The sequence below is a fragment of the Canis lupus genome, chromosome 18, assembly GCF_048164855.1.
Source record: "Canis lupus baileyi chromosome 18, mCanLup2.hap1, whole genome shotgun sequence".
In the NCBI taxonomy this organism is placed as follows: Eukaryota; Metazoa; Chordata; class Mammalia; order Carnivora; family Canidae; genus Canis; species Canis lupus.
Genome location: NC_132855.1, coordinates 37,477,315 through 37,502,357, shown reverse-complemented (window position 1 = coordinate 37,502,357; position 25,043 = coordinate 37,477,315). Strand labels below are relative to the sequence as shown.

The 25,043-nt window shown below is 38.2% G+C and overlaps 1 protein-coding gene and 1 long non-coding RNA gene across 6 annotated transcripts in view; one reads left to right on the top strand and one right to left on the bottom strand.

Annotated features, from left to right (window-relative positions):
* LOC140608988 (uncharacterized) overlaps positions 1 to 4,036 on the bottom strand; it is a 103,777-nt gene extending 99,741 nt beyond the window's left edge. The window contains exon 1 of one of the 4 annotated variants that reach the window (XR_012010990.1): positions 3,578 to 4,036. This is a non-coding gene — a long non-coding RNA (uncharacterized lncRNA). The remainder of the gene's footprint in view (positions 1 to 3,577) is intronic. The other 3 variants (XR_012010988.1, XR_012010991.1, XR_012010986.1) reach the window with 3 other exon arrangements.
* The window catches only part of GLCCI1 (glucocorticoid induced 1), a 100,309-nt gene continuing 78,238 nt past the window's right edge, over positions 2,973 to 25,043 (top strand). Inside the window, exon 1 of one of the 2 annotated variants that reach the window (XM_072784021.1) lies at positions 2,973 to 3,613. In XM_072784021.1, coding sequence (XP_072640122.1) covers positions 3,142 to 3,613 — 472 coding nt within the window. In that variant the 5' untranslated portion in view covers positions 2,973 to 3,141. The remainder of the gene's footprint in view (positions 3,614 to 25,043) is intronic. The other variant, XM_072784022.1, reaches the window with a different exon arrangement.

Genomic DNA, 25,043 nt, shown 5'->3' with positions numbered 1-25,043 from the left:
CGCTCAACGCTGAGCCACTCAGGCATCCCATGCCCTGGGCCATTCTATTCTAGCTAACACAGTGGTATAACAGTGCTCTGCTACTCAAGCTAGCCACACCTCCTTCTCAGGATTTTCTAATTTACTGAGGAGAACATTTTCCTAAAGCTTCTGTGATGCCCTAGGAGCCTACTCTCAGCCTTGATGAGGATAAAGCATTATTAAGAACTCAACACATAGACATTTGAAAGCAGGTTTAGTTTATTTTAGCCCACCTTTGATTTGTTTGGAGACTGAACTCCTTACACAGGAAGATCAGTACTTACATGAGAATAAAGGCTTAAGAGACAACCAAGATTTCTTTAGCAAAGAGAAGCTGATTGAACATCTAAACAGGTCATGATGACTTATAAGTAACTAAAAATAGGATTTTAGGACATTAGTAGTTCTCTGTGTGGGTCATTTAGATTTGCTTTAGATGACTGATTTAATTGGCTATGGTAGAATTTGAACATACACCGAAAACCTTTAAAATATGGCTAGGTATGCGGTTTTAGATCCAAATCAAGTATTGATCATTATGACTGTGGCTTGGTATAAATTTAGAATTATTGTAATCTAATGTGTTGAGGTTGTTCCATACTTATATTTAGGAGAGGCCAGAGAGGATATTTCTATAATGAAACTATGCTGTAATCAAATCAAAACTTAGTAATTTACTGGCCTTTTTCTTTATTTCACATATTTTGATCTGTTAAAGTTTTTGTTTCTGATATGCTAAAAAAGTCACAGCAAAGAAGCTACTTACTTTTTCCCTCATGAAAGAATGCAATTTCCTAATTAATGAAGTCTTTTAGGTGGAAAAACTAACACAATAGATCAATTACACCAAATTTGAAAGAATAAAGTTTTTGCTCTATGTATAATTAAAATATATGTTATTGTGGAAAGAAAAGCATACGTAGTAGGCTATCTTCACTTGTAAAATTTCTTTTGAACTAATGGGAACTTATCTCATACAGGAGATTTGTGAACTGTTTGTAAATTCTCTACCAATCGTATACTCCACAGCTTTATGCTGTGATGTGCTAGGATAGAGGGCTTATAGATTCAAGTTAGTTTACCTAAGTTGGATTCTTAGCTCCCTACTTACTAGCTGAGTAATCTCAGACAAGACTTTTAGCTTTTTTGTGCTATAGTGGAGAATGTCATGGGGATAATAATAGTATCCACCTTGCAGATTATAGGAGAACTAAATGACATAACACATAAAACATTCTTAGGCCAGTGGCTGGCATGTGATGAACGTTCATTAAATGTTAGCTATTATTCTAGTGTTTGATAGAGTGAGGAACTACCACCGGTCTTAATGGGAAGTACTGGATGCAATTCCTGTATTTTTTTTTTAATTGGGTTTCATCTACTTTTCACAGAAGCTAGTATGCTTTTTGGTCTGAGAGCACAAGGAAACAGAGACGGATGGCTCCTCTAAGTGAAACTAACCCCTGAACATAGTGTCTAAAATCACAGGAAGCTTGTCAGTGTGGGCGGACACCAAGAGCAGACCGATTTGATAACCCCCTTCTCTCTCCATCTCTGTCTCTCTCTTTTTTAATCTCATGGAAATTAATGGAGAGAATCTGATGTATACCTTTAATTTAATTGTTCCCGCATAAGGTTTATAACCTTGGTCTGCTATAGGGGTAAACTTAGGTTTTTGATAGGCATCCAAAAATCGTTGTATCTCTCCAGTTTCACTGCAGAATAGAAACTAAATTTACCACAGTGGACTGTTACATTAAGTCTGGTATTTATTTCTCCCAAGAGGCCATCTGCTTCTGGGGAAAGGCAACGGGGTGCCCTCCATGAATATAACCAATTGATGGTGTAAGGATGTACAATTCATTGTTGACCCTTGCAATTCCGCTATTGTCTTGGAATGTAAGATTTGCTTCTCTTTTCACTGCGTAACTACAAACGTTAAGGGTAGACTTTCATAAAGACCATTGGCCCGGCGTTCGATCCAGCTTCTAGACTTTGCTTTTGATGCCCTGAAGTTCTTTTGATCAATCAGCCCACTAAGCCACGAAAACTCAGGTTACTGAAGCTAGAGGGGAAGGGATGGGTTCTTCTGGTTCCACCTCTAAAACGTCCCAAAAGAGCAGGTGTACTTGCAAAGTTAAAGCAGGGTCGTCGGTCTCGAGTTGCACAATCGGCGCAGGAGGGTGGAGCCCTCGCAACTGGCTCACCCGAGTGTGTGTGTCTGTGGGTGTCGGGGCACGCGCAGGACACACACGGACGCACTTTCCGAGGGCAGCCCAAACTGCTGCCCTCGCCTCAAAGGCTGTCAACTCTCACGCCTCTCCCTGCGGCGCACTGCTGGCCCCCTCCCCACGCCTCTACTCCGTCACGCCCCGCCCCCAAGGTAGCATGCACCACTCTCATTGGTCACTGCTCCCCTCACTCCTACGCCGCGGCCAACCACTCGAGAGCTGGTGGAGCGCGGCGGAGCCAATGGGAGTGCTCGTTGCGGCCGCTGCCGGGTCCGGGCGCCGGGAGGCGGTGCCGGGGGCGGGGCGCGGGTGGGGAATCAGTTGCCGTTTGGAGTGAGGAGCGGGCGGAGGCGGCGGCGGCGGCGTTTGCGGTGGCGCGGGATCCGCGGGGAGCGAGACCCCTCCAGGCCCTTTCGTCCCGCCCCGGTCCCCAGAGGCAGGGGTCTGGGCCCTCCCTGCAGTTGGCGGGCGCTCCCGCGCGCGCAGCCCTGCGAGGCGGCGAGCGGCCCCTGAGGCGGCGTGAGCCGGACTGTGGTCCCTCTCCCCTGTCAGCGCGATGCCCGGGGCGGCGGCGGCGGCGGCGGCGGCGGCGGCGGCTCCGGCTCCGGGCTCCTCGCGGGCCCGGCCGTGACCGCCTCCGGAGCCCGGCGCGGCGGTTGGGGCCGTTGGCGTTTGTTGTCGCAGCCTTCCCCTCCCCCTCGCCGCGGCGCCGAGGCTCGGAGGCGGCGGGGGTGCGCGTTGGGAAGGGGAGCGGGAGACTCCTCCTCCGGCCCCCGCGCCCCTCCCCCTTACACACTCGCACGCACTGCCGCGCCGGCTCCCACACGCTCGCGCGCCTCCCGCTCCGCGCCTCGGTGTCGGCGGCGGCGTCCCGGGCCTGGGAGCCACCATGTCCACTGCCTCCTCCTCCTCCAGTTCCTCTCAGACCCCTCACCCCCCGCCGCAGAGGATGCGGCGCAGCGCCGCGGGCTCCCCGCCCGCCGCCCCCTCGGCCGGCAGCGGGAGCGGTGCGGGCGGCGGCGGCGGCGGCGGCGGCGGCGGCGTGGGGTGCGCCCCGGCTGCGGGAGCCGGCCGGCTGCTGCAGCCCATCCGCGCCACGGTGCCCTACCAGCTCCTGCGCGGCAGCCAGCACAGCCCCACGCGCCCGCCCGCCGCCGCCGCCGCCGCCGCCGCCTCGCTGGGCAGCCTCCCGGGGCCCGGCGCGGCCCGCGGCCCCAGCCCGCCCAGCCCTACGCCGCCGCCGGCCGCGGCCCCGACCGAGCCGGCGCCGCGGGCCAAGGGCCGCCCGAGACGGTCCCCCGAGAGCCAGCGGAGGAGCACCTCACCTGAGAGACGGAGCCCCGGCTCGCCCGTGTGCAGAGGTAGCGAGCCCAACCCTTCCGTCCTCCCGGGCGGCGGCTTCCCCGACGGTTCGGTCCGTGGAAACTCCAGCCTCTCCGGGCTTCTCTTTGCTAGTGCATTACCGAAGGTGTGAAAGTGGCTTTGGGAACCTCACCTCCCTGCGGTCGCCGCGGGGCTGCGGGGCTCGGAGGAGCGAACTGCAGAGCAACTTTTACTTGACCCACATGCCGCCCCTCAGATTTTATCTTCCATCACTCGCCTGCATCGAAAGGTTTTTTTTTTTTTTTTCCTTCCAGTTTGTGAGCTGATTAGCTCACTCACGTACGTGTGTGCTGTTGGTCGCGGGGGAAGGAGGAGCTGGGCAAAACACTTAAAAACACACGCACCCAAACTCTGGCAGCCCGAGAAGGTAGCGGGTGGTAATCTGCAGCCTCTTTGTGCTTTCCTGCGAAGTTCCTCGCAGTGTCCCTGAGACTACTGGGATATGTATGAATATATTTCTCTTTTGGAAGGGTGATCTGTTGGGTGTGTAGGGGAGACAGTTGTGAATGTGCAGTTGAAGTGTGTTGTATAGTGTGGTGGTGGTGGTGGTGGTGGTTGGATGGTGGGGATTTTTCTTTTCTTTTTTTTTTTGGTCTCCCTCTTTTCTCTACTTTATATAGTCATATGCATCACAGCAGTACTTCCCTGGAAACCGTCTATGCCCAACTCGGGATTTTCATGGTAAATTTCTAAAGACCTATTTGTGGAGTGTGCTCACTTTTTCCTTCCATTTTTAAGTACACTTAACAGTTCAGTTGAGCTGTTAAAGGATCTCAAGTTTCTTTTTTGTTAGGTGTCAAAGGTAATGGTGAGCTAGTGGATGCTGTCGGCTTCCCTTAATGTTTTGTGTTTTGGTTTGGTTTTGTTTATGTCTAGGGACACAGTGCATGATCTAGTTGAGTCCTGGGGGAGAAAAGGAAGATTAGCCAAAACAGGGACTTAAAGCTCATAAGGGAGAGTGGAGTAGCTAATATAATTAGATGCCAGGCTAGAGCTACAGATGCTGCTGCTGCTGCTGCTGCTCCTGCAGCAGCATTGTGGAGACAACTGATCATACCGAGTGGAAAACTCTCTGCTTGGAAGGGAAACACTGTGGAGCTCTCTGTACGTTTATGTGGTATGTGGAAATTTTTTTAATGGGGTTTTGTTTTTAAACTAAAGACTTAGAGAAAAGTGATTGTGTTATGATGGATTGCAGTTTGGCTGGTTTTTGTTTTTGTAAAAAAATATTTCTGGCTGATAAATTAGCATGTTGCTAAGGCACTTGTTTTCAGACCACTTGATGGTGTGGCAGAGTAGGATGTAGTGCAATGGTATGTGTACAGGAGCACCAAGAAATACCTCCTGTAATCTGTATGCACCAGGAGGAATTTGCTCCCCCACTCCTCCCCCAGGTCAGGCCAGCTGCTGCAGAAACTGACATCCTCCAGCAAATCCTGAATGAATGAATGAAAACAACGTGATCGCCCTAATAATGACCACAACCGAACACAACATCTTTGGCTGTATTTTATAGAAAAGGCCACCATTTTCTAACAGATTAATGCCATATGCAGCTCCCATGCACATTTTCTGGAGCTATATGAAATGAGAGGTAAAGGAATGAATAGAAGGCAGCAGTTAAGAGAAATTTTTCAGTGATTTAGCTTCAACAGTACATAGATTGAGTTTTGGGATTTTCTTTTAGGGACTAATGTAACAGCCATAAAATAACCATTTCAGACTGTGTACACAGGGTTTTGTGGGCAGAGTAAGAGTAGTTGCTGCAACAATTTAATGGCCATCCAGTGCCTCCTCCCCTTTTGTTGATAAACACTAACATCTTACAACACATCCTAGTACAACTTGTTTTTCTGTATCCTTCAAAAGCCTTAATTGCTGAAGAATTACATGGTCCATCATAAAGTAGTTTTAATGAAATTTGTGATCAGGCTTAAGCTATCCTCTTTGTTGTAGTGTGGCGTATCCGAGTTAAATGCAATTTTAATGTAATCACGATGAAAACACTTTTCTGAGTCTGGTTGTGCAGCAGATTTGCATCACCAGAGAGCTTGTATTGGGAATAGAAGAGGCTTTTCTGCTGTTTTTAACACCAGGTGCTTTGTCAGTTTCCTACATTTAAGGGATTTTGAATGCAGGCTCTTCAGCCCCCAGTTCCCTGATTATATTACCTTTATGTTACTTCTCCACATCCTGCCTTGCCACTCTCTACCCAAATTAAAACTGTGCAACTAATCTACTCTGTTTAGCTGGCCATTTAAAATCTGCGCTATGAACAGTTGAACAATCTTTCAAACATTATCTACTCAGTTTCTTTTAAATTCTGCAAGGTTCTGACTTCAGTGGATTTTAGCCTCCACAGGTCAAGGCTCCTGCTGCCGCCGCTGTTGCTGCTGCTGCTGCTGCAGACACTGACATCACTATACTGCATGAATGAAAAACAACAACGTGCTCCATTTCTTGCTCTCCACCTCCTTTTCTGCACACTTCTCTGTGTGTGTGTGTGTGTGTGTGTAAGAGGTGTTATGCTGCATTTAAAACTACATTTAAAAATGTTAAATTAAGTGGATGGTGGCTCAAGGGATATGTATTTAGTATAGAGGCATATTGTTTACAAAAAGCTTCAAGTGCTATGAGCATTTGGGCTGGAGGTGACATAACTGAGCATTCAGTATTTTTTTAAATCTGGACTGGTGGTTATGGAAGAAAATACAGAAGCTTTAAACACTTTTCTTTGTAACTGTTTTACCAAGAAGAAGTAATGAAACAACATGATTTCCAAACATGTTAGGTTATTATTTCCCTCTTAAACATTCTTAATATGTATATTTATAGGGTTATGGCTGTAGTAATAAAGAAATGACACTCTGATTATTTCACAAAGCTGAGGAAAAGCTGATTTTTGTAAAGATGCAATCAAATTTTAATAATTTATAAAATTCAACAAGATGGCAATTTATTTTTGTAGCACAATTTTAGATGATTTTAAAGGGTATCATAACAGAAGATACATAAATCTTTACCTTGCTCTGTATAAGGATATGAACTTTTACAAATTAAAACTATCTTGTTTATGCATGTGGATCATACTTTTGTTTGTATTTTTAAAATTTCTTTTGTATTTTTAAAACTTCAAGGTTTGTTATTTATATTCATTTCTTTACTTCTGCCATTAGCAAAATGTCACCCTCCCCCTTGTTTGGTTCTGAAGGGTCTTGAAGTGGTGAATGACAAGCTGCTGAATGCATCCTCAGGCTCCCTGTGATGTGTTTGTAATAGATGTAAAATCATAAAGTATTATGCAAATAGTTATTTTTTTGTAATGGTAATACATAAAGTCTACCTTTGAGATAAATAGAACAACTCAAATGAGAATATAACAGGATGTTAGTGTTAAAAATTAATAATCCCCAAATCATGAGTAATATCCAAAAGAAAATAAAGTTGCTTCTTTCTGAAACCTCAGAGCAAAACCTATGGATTTAGAAACATTACAAATGCTCACAATTTTACTGTGTAAGCTAAGATAGTAAGTAGCAACTGCAAATCCTTTTGTGGTTTTTTTTGGTAAAGATTGAACATTAGGATGAATTACAAATTCTAAAAGATATAAAAGCAGTTGCATTAGAGTACTCCGGATGGAGAATACTGCTTATTCTTAAGTGTACTAAATCTAGTTTAAAAAAACATGGAAGAGCTTGTAATTTATATGGCTCCTTTTATGGAAAATAGCATGCGTTGATTCCTGATTTAACATAACATTTATTTAGGCCTAATGTGCTAGCAGGTTACTGACTCTAGAGTGAAATTTGATTAGATTTTTTCATGATTATTATTGAGAGCTTTATTGTTTTATACATTAAAAAGTTATGATTACATTTTAAAAGAAAATACAAAGCCAGCCAGCATGTAATGTTGAATGACTTCATGTAGTGTGCGTGTATGTCTTTGTGTTTTAATCAATTAATTTGCTTTCAGTTTTTTAATCTTTTCATTAAATTTCCCTCTTTGAGTCATTTTTGTGCTATGCCCAGTCTGTAGAATGCAACATTTTTAATTACTTTTTTCTCCCCCTTACTTTTTAGAGATACTTAGGCATTGTCTTCATATAAAGTTACTTCTCAGGCTGATATTCTTAGAAATTAAGGTCCTTCTAATGGCCCCCCTCTTTTAAAGTTAATTTTCTTAGAGTGCTTAGAGGACCTTGTTTCAAAGCTTTCCTATACTTGAGTAAAAATAGTTAAAAGTTGTGGGGGTTTTTGTTTTGTTTTGTTTTTTCCTAAAATGGCAGGTTTCAAATACTGATTTTTGGGAAAGGTTATAGGCCTTTGAGAACTACACTAAGTATCAGCGGCATTGATTATTTAGCTTTTCCCATCAGTTATGGTGCATAAGATTTCTAGTTCAGTGAATTCAATAGAAAAGTGAATTTATATAAGTTATTCTTAACTGTCTTACGTTTAAAGATTGTATTCTCAAATAAGGTATGCTAAGCCTATTGAATATCATACACCTAAGATACATAAAAGCACCTTTGTCAGTTTAACTCTATATATAGTTTTGTGTGTATATATTGAGCTAAAAATTATTTCATTATTTACAGTACTTTTTACAGAAGGACATGTCTTTCACTGCAGTCTACATTTCTTCAAGGATTTGATGCAAATTAGGATTTATGCATTGGGAAATGCTGAAGGGTAATGACATCCTTGTGGTCTTTTTTTTTTTTATTTGTGATAAATGCAGACTAAATGTGAACAAGGAAACAAATAATTGGACTCCATGGCAATGCATAACAATGGAAATAAATGGCAATGTTCAATAAATGGCTAATAGGAGAAGGCTTTTCCTATGTCTGAAATTTAAACAAATTTCTAAAAGTCTACTTTACCAAAACTTTCACATGTAGTGAGCTAATAGTCTGCCAAAGAATAAATGCTAATGACCATGATATTCTTAATTTTAGTTCACTCTTTTCTCCAGTGCTAAAAATTGCCAGACACTGCCACCAAGATAGGCTTTTCCATAGCACCTGTGCCTGGTGCTGTTATCTTTTGTCTTCAGTATATAATTTTGTTATTAAATGATAAAGCAAATCACCGATGCTGTTTCTGTCCTTTGTACTTTGTATTTTAGCAAGAGGTTGAATTTGAGACCGATAGTCTTTTAATTGAGTTTACCAAAAGTGGAGTAAAGAGAACACTACTCATCTATTAATTTGGAAAGCCTTAGGAACTGATGGAAGAGCCAGAAGTTACCTCCATTTCCTTCTGCCCTTTATCTGGACCCCTTAAACTGACCCTATTCCACCCGTCATCCAAATGATTCTAAAAGAATAAGATTTGTGCTTATTCTGCAAAACAGATTTGTAGTAATTCTGAAGAAAAGATTTTATTTACATTATGAACAATTGCAGAGAAAAATATTTCTCTAGTATATGCACTTAGTAGGGACAGTGTTGTTTACTTCAAATGAATGTAACAGGAGAAGGTAAGTCCATGAATACCTGAGTACCTTCCCCTGTATTATGATGTGTCTTTAGCTGTAGGTAGGTAGAAAGGAAGAAAGCGTTTTAGTGTTTATTATATACTAGGCAATGCGTATATTCATTTATCAAGAAAGTGCATTTGAAGTGCAAATCTTCTGATTTCAGATCTAGTGTTTATTCAACAGTACTATCCTGTTGCTCCTAACTCAGAACGACTCTGAAGTTGGTGACCAGCTGTGATTTCTGAGCTAAAAGAATTACTAAAGAAAAGGTTTTCTGTTGTTTTTACAGCACTCTTATGCTAGGATGTGCTTTGACATTTTCAGAATGTCTAAACATGTACTAAACATGTAAGACAGGATGGTGAATGTAACTAGAATGAATGTATACATGGATCGGTCATATTTCTCCATTTGTTCTTAATAGAAAAGTCTTTAAGTGTCTGTGAGAGAGAGCAAGAGAGTGAGAAATCCTTCTTCCTGAGGGCTCAGGGATGTGAACTTGACTGTTTCTGGCCCTCCTCCCACCTCAGATTTGTGCTGTCCTTGAATCATAGTGCAAAGTACTTTTCTCCACGAATATTAAAAGTTAGTTGCACATGGTGGTGAACTAATGAATGCTGCAGGTATCACTAAGCAGAGACTAGTCTCAAGTGATTGTCTCAGCAACTGGTACTAGTTAATTCAGTCCTCCCAAGAGCTAACACGTTATCACTGCAATTTGTGGGTTTGAACTGTGAATGTTTGTAACTTAACGAAATGCCACCGTGGTGCACCTTAATGATGGCTCACCAAAAATAAGGATGAATGAAAGCAACCAGTAAAACCCATTATTGTGTGGCAAGGTCAGTGTCCAAAATTGTCTTACAAGTCATTAGAATCAAGAAATCTACTAAACATCTGAATGTGTTTCGTAAACTGCTACAACTTGCTGCCTGGTGTTACTAAAAATCAGATACCAACCACCTACTGACAGTAATGACTCCTTATTTACTCAGTATGACTACAGGGATAACTTTTGTGGATAGTCCATATAGCTAATTTTAACATTTAGATTACTAAATTATTTGATGGAACCTTTTTCTAAAGGTATTATGCAGTTTTCTTAAGCAGAACAAACAACATAAGTGAACTCTTTTGTGGCTTATTTAGCTTTATCAATATTTACATACCTAACAAAATGATGATTACAGATAGTATTGAATATAAGATTGAGCATTAACTGACAACTAGAGTTGCCCTATAACCGATTCTCTAAATTTGCTTTTGGGATTGTCTTATTTTTAGAGAGAGAGAGAGAGAGAGAGAGAGAGAACTTTAGGCAGGTTCCATGTTCGATGTGGACCCTGATGTGGGGCTCAGTCTTAAGACCCTGAGATGAAATCAAGAGTCAGATAAGAGTCAGATAGATGCTTAACTGACTGAGCCACCCACGTGCCTTAGGATTGTCTTTTTTTCTGATGAAGGTGGAATGAAGCAATGTGTGGCCACATTATTCCGTAATAGAATAATTTAGCTCTTTTTTTTTTTTTTTTTTTCAGAATTATCCCATTAAGGGCAAACTTATTTTCTAAATAGTACTATAAAAGAGTCTCAGAAACAAGAAGGTATACTGGAAAATACTAGATTCATAGCTAAGAGACTTGGGTTCTATTTCTAGTTTTAACATTTGACCTACAGCAAATCACTATCTCTTGGTATCTTGTTTTCTCTATCTTTACAGTGAGAGGTGGGATTTTTAAGATTTTGGTTTAGGTAGAGAAAAAAATTCTACTGAAAGGGAAAGTAAGTTTATTAAACTAGGTAATTTTTTAAAATATTCCCCCCCCCAGCTTTTTTGAGGTATAACAGAAATAAAAATTGTGTATATTTAAGGTGTACAGTATGATGATTTTATCTAGGTGTACATTGTGAAGTGGTCACCACAGTCAAGCTAATTAATAACATCCATCACCTCAGATAGTTACCTTTTGTTTTGCTGTGTGATGAGAACATTTAAGATCTCCTCTTGGCAAATTTCAAGTATACATTATTATTAGAGTCACCATGCTGTACATTATTCCTCATTATTCACCCAGAATTTAGTCGTCTTGTAATTGAAAGTTTGTACCTTGACCTGTATCTTCCTATTTCTCTCACCCGCAAGCCCCTAGAAACCACCACTCTACTCTCTGCTGCTATAAATTTGACTTTTTTTAGATTCCACATGTAAGTGAGATCATACAGTATTTGTTTTTCTGTGTAGTACAGTGTTCAGGTTCATCTGTGTCACCAGTAGCAGGATTTCTTTCTTTTTTTAAAAAGGCTATGTAATATTTGTGTGTGTGTATATGTGTGTGTGTGTATGAATGTGATATTTTCTTTATCCATTTCTCCATCAATGGATATTTATGTAATTCTCATATCTTGGCTATTGTGAATAACGCAATGAATGTGGAAGGGCAGATATCTCTTTAAGGGACTGATTTCATTTCCTTTGGATGTATATACCCAGAAGAAGGATTGCTGGGTCATATGATAGTTCTGTTTTTAATTTTCTGAGGAACCTCTATACTGTGTTTTTTCTCCAAGATTTTACTTAAATTCAAATTAGTTAACGTATAGTGTAGTATTAGTTTTCAGGAGTAGAATCTAGTGATTCATTATTTACATATAACACCCAGTGCTCATCGCAAGTGCCCTCCTTAATGCCTGTCACCTTTTAACACATCCCCTGTTCCTTTCTCCTCCAGCACACCTGAGTTTTTTCTCTATCTTTAAGAGTCTCTTATGGTTTGCCTCCCTCTCTGTTTTTACCTGAATTTTTATTTCCTTTCTCCTATGTTCATCTATTTTGTTTCTTAAATGCCACATGAGTGAAATATTGTTTTTGTCTTTCTCTGACTGACCTTTTTCACTGAGCACAATACACTCTTAGTTCCATCTACCTCATTGCAAATGGCAAGATTTCATTCTTTTTGATGGCTGAGTAATATTCTGGTTTTGTGTGTGTGTGTGTGTGTGTATTCATCAGCCAATGGACATTTGGGCTCTTTGCATACTTTGGCTATTGTGGACATTGCTGCTATAAACATTGAGGTGCATGTGCCCCTTTGAATTTGTATTTTTGTATCCTTTAGATAGATATCTAGTAGTGCAATTGCTGGGTTGTAGTATAGTTCTACTTTTAACTTTTTGAAGAACCTCCATACTGTGTCCCAGAGTGGCTGCACCAATTTGCATTCCCACCAGATTTGTTCTTTTTCAACATTACTTTGCTATATGCAATCTTTTCTAGTTCCATACAAATTTTAGAATTGTCTGTTCTAGCTCTGTAAAAAATGCTGCTGTTATTTTGATAAGCATTGCATTGAATGTGTAGATTGCTTTGGGTAGTATAGATATTTTAACAATATTTGTTTTTCCAGTCCATGAGCATAGAATGTTTTTCCATTTCTTTGTGTTTTCTTACGTTTCTTTCATAAGTGTTCTATAGTTTTCAGCATACAGATTTTTCACCTGTTTAGTTATGTTTATTCCTAAGGATCTTACGGTTTTTGGTGCAATGGTAGATGGGATTGATTCCTTGATTTCGCTTTTTGCTGTTTCATTATTGGTGTATAGAAAAGCAATAGATTTTTTTTTAAAGATTTTATTTATTTATTCTCGAGAGACACAGAGAGAGAGGCAGAGACACAGGCTGAGGGAGAAGCAGGCTCCCTGCAGGGAGCCTGACGTGGGACTCCGTCCTGGGTCTCCAGGATCACGCCCTGGGCTGAAGGCAGCGCCTAAACTACTGAGCTACCTGGGCTGCCCTAAAAAGCAACAGATTTTGGTACATTGATTTTATATCCTGCCACTTTGGTGAATTCATGTATCAGTTCTTCCTTTTTTTTTTTTTTTGTGGAGTCTTTTGGGTTTTCTACATAGACAGACCGTTTTCTGTTCCCAGAAATTTACATTGCCACCAATGGCATACAGGCGTTACCTTTTCTCCACATCCTTGCCAATACTTTTTATCTCTTACCTTTTGATAATAGCCATTCTAGCAGGTGTGAGGTGGTAGGTATCTGATTGTGGGTCTAATTTGCATTTCCCTGATGATTAGTGATGTTGAGCACCTTTCATGTACCTGTTGGCTATTATATTTCTTCTTTGGAAAAATGTCTGTTCAACTCCTTTGCCCATTTTTTAATTGGATTTTTGTTGTTTTTGCTATTGAATTGTATGAGTTCCTTATATATTTTAGATATTAACCCCTTATCAAATGTATGGTTTACAGATATTTTCTCCCATTTTATAGCTTCTTTTTTCATTTTGTTGATTTTTTTCCCTTTGCTGTGCAGCAGCTTTTTAGTTTGATGTGGTCCCACATATTTATTTTTGCTTTTGTTGCTTTGCTTTTGGTGCCATATCCAAAATGTCATTGCCAAGACCAATGGCAAGGAGGTTTTTCCCTATTTTATTTTCTCCTAGGAGTTTACAACTTCGGGTCTTATTTTAAAGCTTTAATCATTTTGAGTTAATTTTGTATATGGTGTAAGATAATATGGTTTCCTTGTTTGGCATGTGTATATCCATTTTTCCAACACCATTTATCGAAGAGGTTGTCCTTTTCACATTGAGTATTATTGGCACCTTTGTCAAAGATTAGTTGACCATATACCTATGAGTTTATTTCTGGGCTTTCTGTTCTATTCCATTGGTCTCTGTGTCTGTTTTTTTTTTTCTTTTTTTTTTAATGCCAGTATCATATTGCTTTGATTACGATTGTGTTCTATGGATTAGATAATTACTAGTAAAATGATCATTTATTGATCATTTTTATGTCAGCCACTAGTCTTCATTGAAACCTAATATAGAGTACTTTTATAATTTCTCTTCACAGATGAGTAAATGACATCCTGACAAGTTAAGTAATTTGCCCAAGGTCAGGCAGCATGCACATAGGGCCCAGATGGTCCATTTAACTCTCTTAAGTCCCGACTTGAAGTTAGCTGAGAGTTGCTTTTGGAACCCGGTTCATTATGGGACAGGAAAGCATGCATAATGGGTCATCCAATTGCTTATATAGTTAAATCATAGAGAGGCCAAAAATAGCATTAGAGGGTTGGGTTGGGTGAAGAGAAAGCTAAATGGGAGTAGGCTCTAGGGTCATTAGAACCTAAAATAGCTGCAGTATTCCCAATGATTCAGGCCTCACGTATGCATATAAGAATGTCACAGCATTTCAAAAGTTTATTATGCCGTTAGTAAGTCTTCATCTTGGTCCTTAAAGGATCTACCACTGTGTTAAAGCAGACTTTAGATTTCATTTTTTAAAAAACTGCCTTTCATATTGAAATCTCAAAATCTGAAGATGTGGTTTATGTATACAATGGAATATTACTCAGCTATTAGAAATGACAAATACCCACCATTTGCTTCAACGTGGATGGAACTGGAGGGTATTATGCTGAGTGAAGTAAGTCAGTCAGAGAAGGACAAACATTATATGTTCTCATTCATTTGGGGAATATAAATAATAGTGAAAGGGAATATAAGGGAAGGGAGAAGAAATGTGTGGGAAATATCAGAAAGGGAGACAGAACGTAAAGACTGCTAACTCTGGGAAACGAACTAGGGGTGGTAGAAGGGGAGGAGGGCGGGGGGTGGGAGTGAATGGGTGACGGGCACTGGGGATTATTCTGTATGTTAGTAAATTGAACACACACACACACAAAAAAAGAAATCTCAAAATCTGGATAGAAGAAGGTCTTTTGTATTTGACAATTTAAACTTTACATTTCTAATAAGGATCCATTCATCCCTAACATTCCTTACTCTTGCCATCCTTTGATATTTTAGCATTCAAAATGGTACCTTTTTATGTATCACTCTTATGGCAAAGCAGCAAGGTCCACTATCTTCTCAGCTTAAAACTGCCTGGGCTCTTTCACTTTCCTGGGTTAGCTGATATCCAGAAAAGATATTCTGAGCTCCATTTTAATAATTTCTTCTGTGGTGCTTTGCTTTTTTTTTTTTTCCCAGTGTCACTTGTGTTTATTGTAAGCTGTCTTGAATAGTCAGTGTGGAACATGAGTTTTTTCATAGGTAACATTAGAAATTGTATTTTTATTGTTACGATATTGAAAGTTTTGAATGTATGTGATGGATGAAGTTTTCCATGACAGTTCTTCTGTTACTAACTTTTCTAATTAAATATATCAATTTATAAGTTGAATTAGTAAAGTAATTGCTCTGTCTTAGAAGATGTTAAAAACTAGCAGGGCTCAGTTGCTCAGGGTTACATCGAGTCTAGCCATAAAAAAAAAAAAAATTGTATTTTTTCATGTATACCTATGAAGTGATCTTTCCATGAAGGTACAAAAAGAGAATGAAATACAGATTGCTCTATATATGAGCTGGTAGTGTGTAAACAAAATATATTCACAATATATTTGAGAGTTCTATGACAATTTGATATATTGCCATGAAAAAGAATCAGCTGTAAGTTAGATTATTTAATTGTCTAGCATTTACTAAATAGAGGTTAGCAAACATTGCTAAATGCAGTTTGATTAGTTTCATAGAAGTGAGGAGTTAGACTGTGCTCAGAAATACAGTTTTCTGAAATAAGCTACAATATTCTGCAATATTTTGATCAGATAGCTTAAAAATTTTTTTTAAACCAGAATGACCCATTATTTAAAAAACAAAAATAAAAACAAACCTCTAATCAGTGGCATTTGCTTATTACTCTTTGGCTTTTTGGTTAACATATGGCCAGAGATTAGTGAAGCTTTAATGTAATTTCCATAATAACTGTTCATTTATTCAAGAAATGTTTGTTTCAGTTACCGTACTAGTTGTTGGCAGTATGTTGGTGAGTAAAACTAATGGAATTTCTCCCTCTTTTGCACAATAAATATTTGATGAATTTGTACACTATTTGAGGAACTCTGTTTGACCCTTACAGAATACATATTCTAGGTGCAGTTGATGTGCTCACATTCATATTTCTCAACAAAGTCAATTCATTTAAAATCTGCCAAGATTTTAACCCACTATTTTCTCTGAACTTTCGGCTTCACATATGAAGTATGTTCCTTTGCTCGCTTTTCTAAGTTGAGCTTTTGGGTTGAATACCAAATATTCTACTTAAATGTGTTTTTCTTTCATTAGATTAAGCCTAGGAGAGCTTCAGTCTGTGGCTCCCATAATATATTTAGGTCTGATGTATAATATTCTGCTCTAGTTGGCCTAGGATGATGTCATTGACACTTTCTCCTCACACAATATACACAGATACCCTCTCAGTATTCTGAACTTTATTGTTGGATGTGTCATCTTGGGTAGAAATGTAGTAGTAAGTAGTAATGATGTGTAGTGATATCTGGACATTGGTATCTTGTGAGACTGTTGAAATGAGTACAGCTTGGTTTTGGCTAAATATCTGCTATTATTGAGCTAGAATAGAATGGAAAAGGAGTTTTTCACAGATTGTTACCATTAATATCTCAGTTGAATTCACAGTGACTTAATTTGTCTTTACTATACTCTTTACTGAATTTAGTTTTCATTTTTACCTACTCATTAAAGTTTTTATCCTAAAGAATTATTAGCATTAAAGTCTTTAGTATTAGCATTTGGTTATATTAGTTAATCTTTAAGACAGTTACCGTGTTCTACTTTGTACCAAGCCAAGTGGTCAAAAAATAACATCTTTTTACAGATAGTCCCATTTAATGGAATAAGTATTACACTTACTCTCACGGTAAAACAGATGTTAGGTGAAGTGTATATTCTGGATTGGCTTTTTTTTTTTTTTATGTTGCTTATGGAACATTGAAGAAATTCTTATAATAAATGATCTAAAATAGCATATAGGAAATTTAATTATCTATCTATTTATTTATTTATTTATTTTTAACGATTTATTTATTCATGAGAGACACAGAGAAAGAGAGAGAGGCAGAGACATAGGCAGAGGGAGAAGCAGGCTCCTTGCAGAGAGCCTGACATGGGACTCGATCCTGGATCCCAGGATCATGTCCTGAGCCGAAGGCAGATGCTCAACTGCTGAACCACCCAGGTGTTCCAAATATAGGAATTTTAGAAAACTGGAAGGCACAGGAAAAGTAATGAAATAAATTATTGTTAATATTCGCTGTGTCATTTAAAAATATTCTCTTCTTGAATTAAGTGCTTCAAAATGTAAAAGAAAGTAAATATATAGTATGGTAGCTGGAATGTTTTATTAGACTCACTGTATTAGTCCCATAGTTAATATAACAATACTAGAACCTTTAACAGTTGATTTATGAATTTCTCATCTAAACATTGTCTTGGTACTTGTTACTCTGTATTCCAGGCAATTTTGTTGGATGTGTGTGCTTCACCAAATAGCACCTTGTCATTTATAGTGTTCCAGTGTCAAGCATGGAGGCTGGTTGCTTAGAAGGCCCTACAGCAAACACTTATTTTACCTTTACATAGGGTTTATAAGAGATTTGTTTTTAGCTATATGTGTTCAAATCACTGAACAGTGATTATTATGACATGCAGTCTTATAAATCTCTGACAAAGATGAAAATTAATAGATTACATTTGTGTTGTTATTTTCTAAAATACCTAAGTGTTTAGGTAAGTGATGGCTTTTATTTTCGTTGAGGGCCTACCACTCAATGGTAGTATACAAAAGGTTAGAAAAACAGTGATTTAAACCTTCACGTGAAATAGGAGCTGGGTGCTCCTGCTGGTAGAAATAGGTGAAACAGGGATGGATGATGTTAGGACAGTCCACATTTTGAAAGATGGAGAATATGTTTCTACAGAGTGAGTTTCTAAGTTACATTTAGAGTTCTCTTAAGTGAATTTTGCCCTGTCGAGGCTCCATGGAATCAGCTTCTAAAGCTGTTAAATTTAGAGAAACTAAAGTTATCATGCCCCAAATTCAGTGGGCTTTTTCACTTAAAATTCTAAGTGTTTTTATAGTCTTTCATAAAGATCATGATTATACTAAGCTCCAAGGAAGGAGAATGTAAGTTACATATTAGTTTGTGCTTCATTATAATGTTAAAAAAAATTAACTGTAGAATGGATTTGGGTATAGTTATTTGCTTTAGAGAATGTCTAACTTATGTGCAAGTAAAATTATTCAATTTACCAAAGTGTTATTTACACAAACTTTTTAGGAAGTCAGTTACACAAGGTTGAGGTTCATCTGAGGTTGTAAAAACATATTACTGAATAGTGTAATTTCTCATTGCAGCATAAAATGTTCTACTGACATTTAGCAGAATTAACTAATATCCTAAGAAGTTGTTACAAATTAGCATGAATAGATACTTTCCATTCACTTTTTAGTTTTAATTTAAAGATTCCAAGAAAAGTGGTATTCAACTAACCCCCAAAAGGGAAAGAACTCATATATACTAATGATTTTATGTCTCACATTTCTCTGTGGAAAGATATGCTTTTAAATTAGATAACTATTCCAAGGCTTTTTCTAGAATATTGGTCCTTATAAAAAGAAGTTATTCAGTTAGAGTTTCCTAGCAAACTGTTTCTTACCAGCTCCATGGAGGAAGTATTTCTTCCTTCATGAAAAACTTTCCCAGAAACTTCTACCATTACTAATGTCAGGAAGACAAAGCAATAAATAAATAAAGCATAATTAGACTAGAAATATGATTCATGCTGTGGATTATGATTTTATTTATAATTGTATATTACTGTATGCTGATTTTAACTTAAAGTTTCTCTGTATACCTGAGAACCAGGAAATTAACTGGCCAACTAATATATTTATTCCTAAGGTCTATACAGTATGGATAAGGATGTACATGTGAGTGTGTGTGTGTGTGTGTGTGTGAGTGAGTGTGAGAAAGAGAAAAGTCCCTAAGGTTCACATTCCTTTATCTACAATTACTGAGGAAGCACTGGCTCCTGATACTTTCTCCATACAGAGTAGGGATTCATGATCTTCTTTTCATAATACTTTAGGTACTTTGAATATAATGAGTGGTAGTGACTTAGAAACTTGGTTTATCTCCTATAAGATGAAAGCAGTGGACATCTAACTAGGTATAATTCTTAACGTCTTCCTTGATATTATGGGGAAACTTGCTGTTTATCATGTTATAATTATATTTCCTTCCTGGAGGCACATCTTAAATGCTGACTTCTTTGACTAAACTGTTTACTTCAGGGTCATTTGGTAAAAAATAAATTTGGATTGGTTTGGAGAAAAAAATTAATCAGCCCAAATACAAATTCCCTTTTCTAAATCATCTAACATGCTTTAGAATGCCAACCCAGTTACATACAGTTTAGTTTTATTAACAAATGTATGATAATTTTCTCTGCTGAAGCTGGCATTGTGATTTTTGAGCAGAAGATTATGTTGGTATTTAAATGCAAAGTTTAAACAAGCACTGAAAGGTGTAATTGCATTTCTGTGGCCAAGAGAATTCTTCTAGGTGGTACCTGTATACAGCTAATTAAAACAGACATTATCCATACCTTCTACAAATTGTCATATCCAAATATTTTAAATATCATTATTTAACATCTTTGGATGTGTTGCTCATGCTCTTTATCTTCTTGTTAGTCTAATTACCATCTGTAGAGAAGGTTTTATTTTAAAGTGTGTTCAACCTATGTTTCACAGGGTAGAATATATATCATACTCTCTTAGTTAACATACTTTTTAAAAGTGGCCTATTTTTCTATGCTACTGAGACAAAAGGAATAATTTATTAATAACTTTTACCCATTATAATTCCAAATTTGGGTCATGTGCTCTGATCATATATAACAAGATATGATTAGGAGTACAGTTATCAAGGTATCAAAGAGTATCAAAAGATTGAAGTTGAAAAACTCAGACTTGGTACAGAAATGGAGTTGAGTGGTTTCTTTTCTTTGCTTATTGGCACTACAGAACACGACCTTGATTAAGACTTTCAGACCCAAGGCATCATGTGTTGAGTTCTTCCTTCCTAGCAGCATAATCATTGACTTTTCCTCCTCCCGTATTTCTCCCATCCTGCTCATCTCTACATCTTGTCCCATCTGCTCCGATTATGTCCTAAATCTGATGGCTTCTTTCCATCCTTTCCATGTCTTAATTATAGTTGTACTGTTGTGGTTTCCCCTGCTAAAGCCTCTCATCTTTAATTTAGCCATCATATAGCTATAAGCGCAGTCCTTCTTTAAAAAAAAAAAAAAAAAATCCGAAGTTTAAATCCTCCATTGTGTACCTTGTGTTCTTTGTGAACTGAACTCACTTATTGATATGCTTTATCCTTTATAGCTCCATACTTTGAATACATGTTCCTTGTAAGGGTAAGGTAAAATAGATTACCTTAAATTAGATTAAGTTAGATTACCCTACTTGTGGTGACAATTTATGATAATAATTAGTGAGATTGTAAAATCTGGCCCAGACTGTATGGTAGGATAATTGTAGATGCTAGTGCTACCAACTTTACTGCATCTCAGAGTTTAAAGAAAGGTGGTCCACCAACTGTTACTACTAGAACTACTTTGAAAATTCACTTTGGAAGACCTACTCTCTCTTCATCTGATTCAGCACTTTGGCAAGTGGGGTTCATTGTTACCAGTACTTCTGCGATATGCGAGAGAGATACTGCACCAAGTTTGATTGTGTGATCTTGGTAGAATGTATTTTTATATAATTTGCTTTGTATTCTCACTAAGTAAAGATCCTATAACTACTCTTTGATTACAGTTTGAAAAGACCATCTTCAAAATAGCTCAGCGATGTTTTCAACAATGGTAGCCTTCTAAAATTAAGTCAATGATCTGCCAGGATGCTTGGCAGGACAAGAAGTATAGTGTATTTGTTAAATAGCCTTACTTCATATAAACATAGTTCTTGCATGTACGCTATAGGAAGCGTTTTGTATTGAATGAATATATTTTAATTACCCATTTGTGAAATATATGAGCATAGAAACTATAGTCTTTTATATAAATGTGGAAAATAGATGATAGTAGGACCTGAATTCAAGTTAGTTGTCACTGTCTTGTGCTTTATTCACAATGGCTTTAGAGGAGCCTCACATATAGAATATTAAAAAAAAATATATGGAGCTATTCTATTTGAGGCTTTTCTAAAAAGTCTTCAGTAAAGAGGTCCAGAATACATGCCAGATGATTTCCAGTTTTTAAATATTTATTTCGTAAAGGCTAGGGGAAGATGGATAAATTATATTTACAAGTTCAACAGATGTTCCTTGAGTAGTTGTGGTAGGTATTAGAAAGACAGACAGACAGACAAAAGCCTTACTTTAGTGGGAAGGACTCAATCTCTGGTAGATAAGTCTTACATTAATCATTTAAGTATGAACTCAGTACAAACTAAACAGATTAGTGAAGAGTATTGGGTTTTTCATTCCTTTCATTAAGTGAAAGTACAATAGCTAAAACATAGGGAGAAAGAGATAAAGGAAAGTGAGGGACTTGACATCTCCATGAAAAATAAGTTAACTGCATTATTCATAATGTTTAAACATATATTCTTCAGTACTTGTATCTCAACACTACATTGGATCTTAAAAATTCTCTTTTTTTTTTTTTTTTTTTTTGAGAGCAAGTGCAGGAGCAGGGGAGGGGCAGAGGCTGAGGGAGAGGGAGAGAGAGAAGCTTAAGCAGGCTACATGCCCCACAGTGAGTTGAACACAGGGCTCAGTCTCATGCTGATGAGATCATGACCTGAGCTGAAATTTTGATTTCAGTCAAATGCTGACTGAGCTGTCCAGATGCCCCAGGATTTTAAAAATTCTAACCAGAGGTAAAGGGAAAGAATGTAGAGAGGGGAAATGTAAATGTAAACCCAGGTGATCCACCTTTTCTGTGTAATTTGCTTAGTGTGGCTTGGTTTTCCTCCCATAATGAGATCAATCCCCAGTCTATCTGGAGATGTGAGGGTTTTGATTCCAAACGCCCCAACTGTTCTGTTCGAGTATTGTTAATGATTCAACCTGTATCCAAAACCAAAGTCTGTTATTTGGGCATTTGGTTGGAACATTGTTCTTTTATCATTTGAGGGGGAAAAAAAATGAATTCAGATCTAACAAACTCTGAAACTTTGTGACTCTGTTCCATTCATAGGTCCTAGGCAGTGCCATTTTGACGAACTACACAGTTCAATCAATATCAATAGACTATTTTTGACTAAGATTATAATGACTAATTCTATGGCTATTTTAGAAGAGTAAAATATGATGCTATTTGAAAATATTTTATGACACTTTTCCCCTGCACTTAGTCATGCCACTAGTAGTTTTATTTTTCCTTAAGTTGCTCTCAGTCCTTGGCAGCATTTCCTGGCAACCTTTTATGCACAATATTTGTAGAATTGTTGAGGTGGAAGGTGTACTGCGTATGCAAACACAGAACTGGTTTTTACCGTGTTCTGTTTTACTCCGTGGCCTCCACAAAGGTGTCATTTGTCTAAGACATTTTCCTTCAGGATGTTTCCTGCAGCTTTTGGCCATTTCCAACTTTAATGAAGCATCCAATTTTGGATAAACTACTGCTTCACAGTTACACATTTGATTCTTTGGTGTCAATATTTAGGAAAGTGAATGCTAGAATAAACATCTGTGTTTCCTTATTTCTGAAGCCTTCATTCTGTTCAGCCTATTGGTTCTGGTTTTATAGAGAAGTGTAGTTAGTTGTGTATTTGCCAGTCAATGACATGTTCACCATTGCTGGATTGGGGGACACAATGTAGGGGAAAATAAAGCTCATAGACTAAGTTTAATTTATTAGATTCTTTTTAACTAAGCAGATCAGTAGTAGCCACACATATTCCAGTGCAGATTTCCATTTATCATTTGCCTATGATCAGTAAATTTGCTTGACTGGCAGTCCTATCTTACCTTGTCCTTACCCTTGAGGGTAAGCAGTTAATTTTCTTTCTAGGCTTTTATTCTTAGCTTCTACATTTAACCGTGGAGTTAACTACTTCTATTATTATGCTATATTATGAGCTTATCTATAGTTATTATTACTGAAGCAAAGTATTTATAGCTTAGACTTAGGTGCTTAAGTCTTAACTTTGTAAATTGTATGGTAAAATATATTTGGATTTAGAATTCTTACAAATTCTCAGTGTAGATATCATGAGAAGAAATATTTACTTGTCTAGGAGACTGTAGTGCTTTTTGAGTCATATTCATTCATTCTTCAGATAAGGGGTAAGAATGCTGATAATTTTTTTCAGAAGCTTTTTTCAGAATCAGAGGAATTACAGTTGTCCTACAGATTTCTAAAGATTTCATTTTATATGGTATAATTTCTTTTTTAGTAGTGATAAGCCCTTGATCCCATAATGGTAGTAGTCATAATCAATTCTTTCTCAGCCTTGAAGATTATTTTAAGACTCTTTGTTCTTTATTTCCTCCCTTGTCCTTTCAAACTTACTACCTGAGTGGCTCATACCTCCTATCACTTTTTATATTAATTCCTTTCCAAGCTGTTGGTTGTGTGAAGCTTAGTCTCTGATAGGTTCTTTAGGAAGAACTCATGGAAACAATATTCCTCATGTTCTCCATACTTTATGTAGCAAGAACTCAGCTATAGTTTTTTTATCTGTGCTTGAATATTTGAAGGTTACGACATTAGCTTTATTAAAATGTGTTTGATGTGGGCTGTTCTGGATAATTTTCTCCAGATACACACACACACACACACACACACACACGCACGCACGCACAGACACACACTTTCAATATGTAATTTCAAGTTATCTTTTATTTTAGGAGAGTTTTTTTGTTTCCTGATATCTATTTATTTAGAGAGAGCATGCATGAGGAGGGGAGGGGTTGAGGGAGAGGGGGAGAGAGAGAATCTCAAGCAGACCCCGTGCTGACTGCAGAGCCTGATATGGGGCTCAGTCTCACAACCCTGATATCATGACGTGAGCCAAAATCAAGAGTCGGAAACTCAATCGACTGAGCCACCCAGGCGCCTGTATATTTTTTTGTTTAGTTGCTTTGGTTTCCTTCAGGGATGCTTATTGAACATGTAGGACCATCTTGCTTATGGTACATATTAATCATTTTCTCTTGAAATCTTGAAATTATAAAATTTGTCTTGTGTTCAATTTCTGTTTCTGTTAAGGTGTTGCCCATTGTGCTTTGTGTCATTTAGTCTTCCTGAAATAAATTTTTCTTACGTTTCTAAGTCTTTCCTGAGTTTGGTCCTTCTCTTCATATCCTGCTTGCCCTCAAACACATCACTTCTGAATTTTTCTAATTCTGAGTCTTTTCATTGCTTCTGTCATTTAAAAAAAAGATTTTTAGGGGGATCCCTGGGTGGCTCAGTGGTTTAGCGTCTGCGGCCCAGGGCGTGATCCTGGAGTTCCGGGGTCGAGTCCCACGTCAGGCTCCCTGCATGGAGCCTGCTTCTCTGTCTGCCTGTGTCTCTGCCTCTCTCTCTCTCTCTGTGTCTCTCATGAATGAATTAATAAATAAATAAAGATTTTTTAACTGGTTTAGAACTATTATTTTACAATTTTCATCCTATATGGGCATGTCTTTCTTGCATGCTTTCGTTATCCATGGACCATCATACTTATTCCTTAGGCTGTTTTCTTTTATAATTATGTGGGATTAATTTGCTCTTCTTTTCTTTTGGTCACATTTTAAGTGAAATGAATTTTCCTGTACTTTCAGGATAGCTTTTCTAGCTTTAGAACTCTAGTATTCTCACTTCTCTTGTTTTTATAAAATGACTTTAAAATCTCTTCCTTCCATTACCACCCTCCTTGACTACCTTCCCCAACTTTATCTCAACTTAACTTTTGCTTTGCTTGTATCGTTCCTGTTATGTTCAGCTTGGATTGGACTCCTGGTAATTTCTCTTTTGTGTGTTGGACTCTGTAATGGAAGCAGCTTTTGTTAGGTTTGAGACTAGTCACATAGT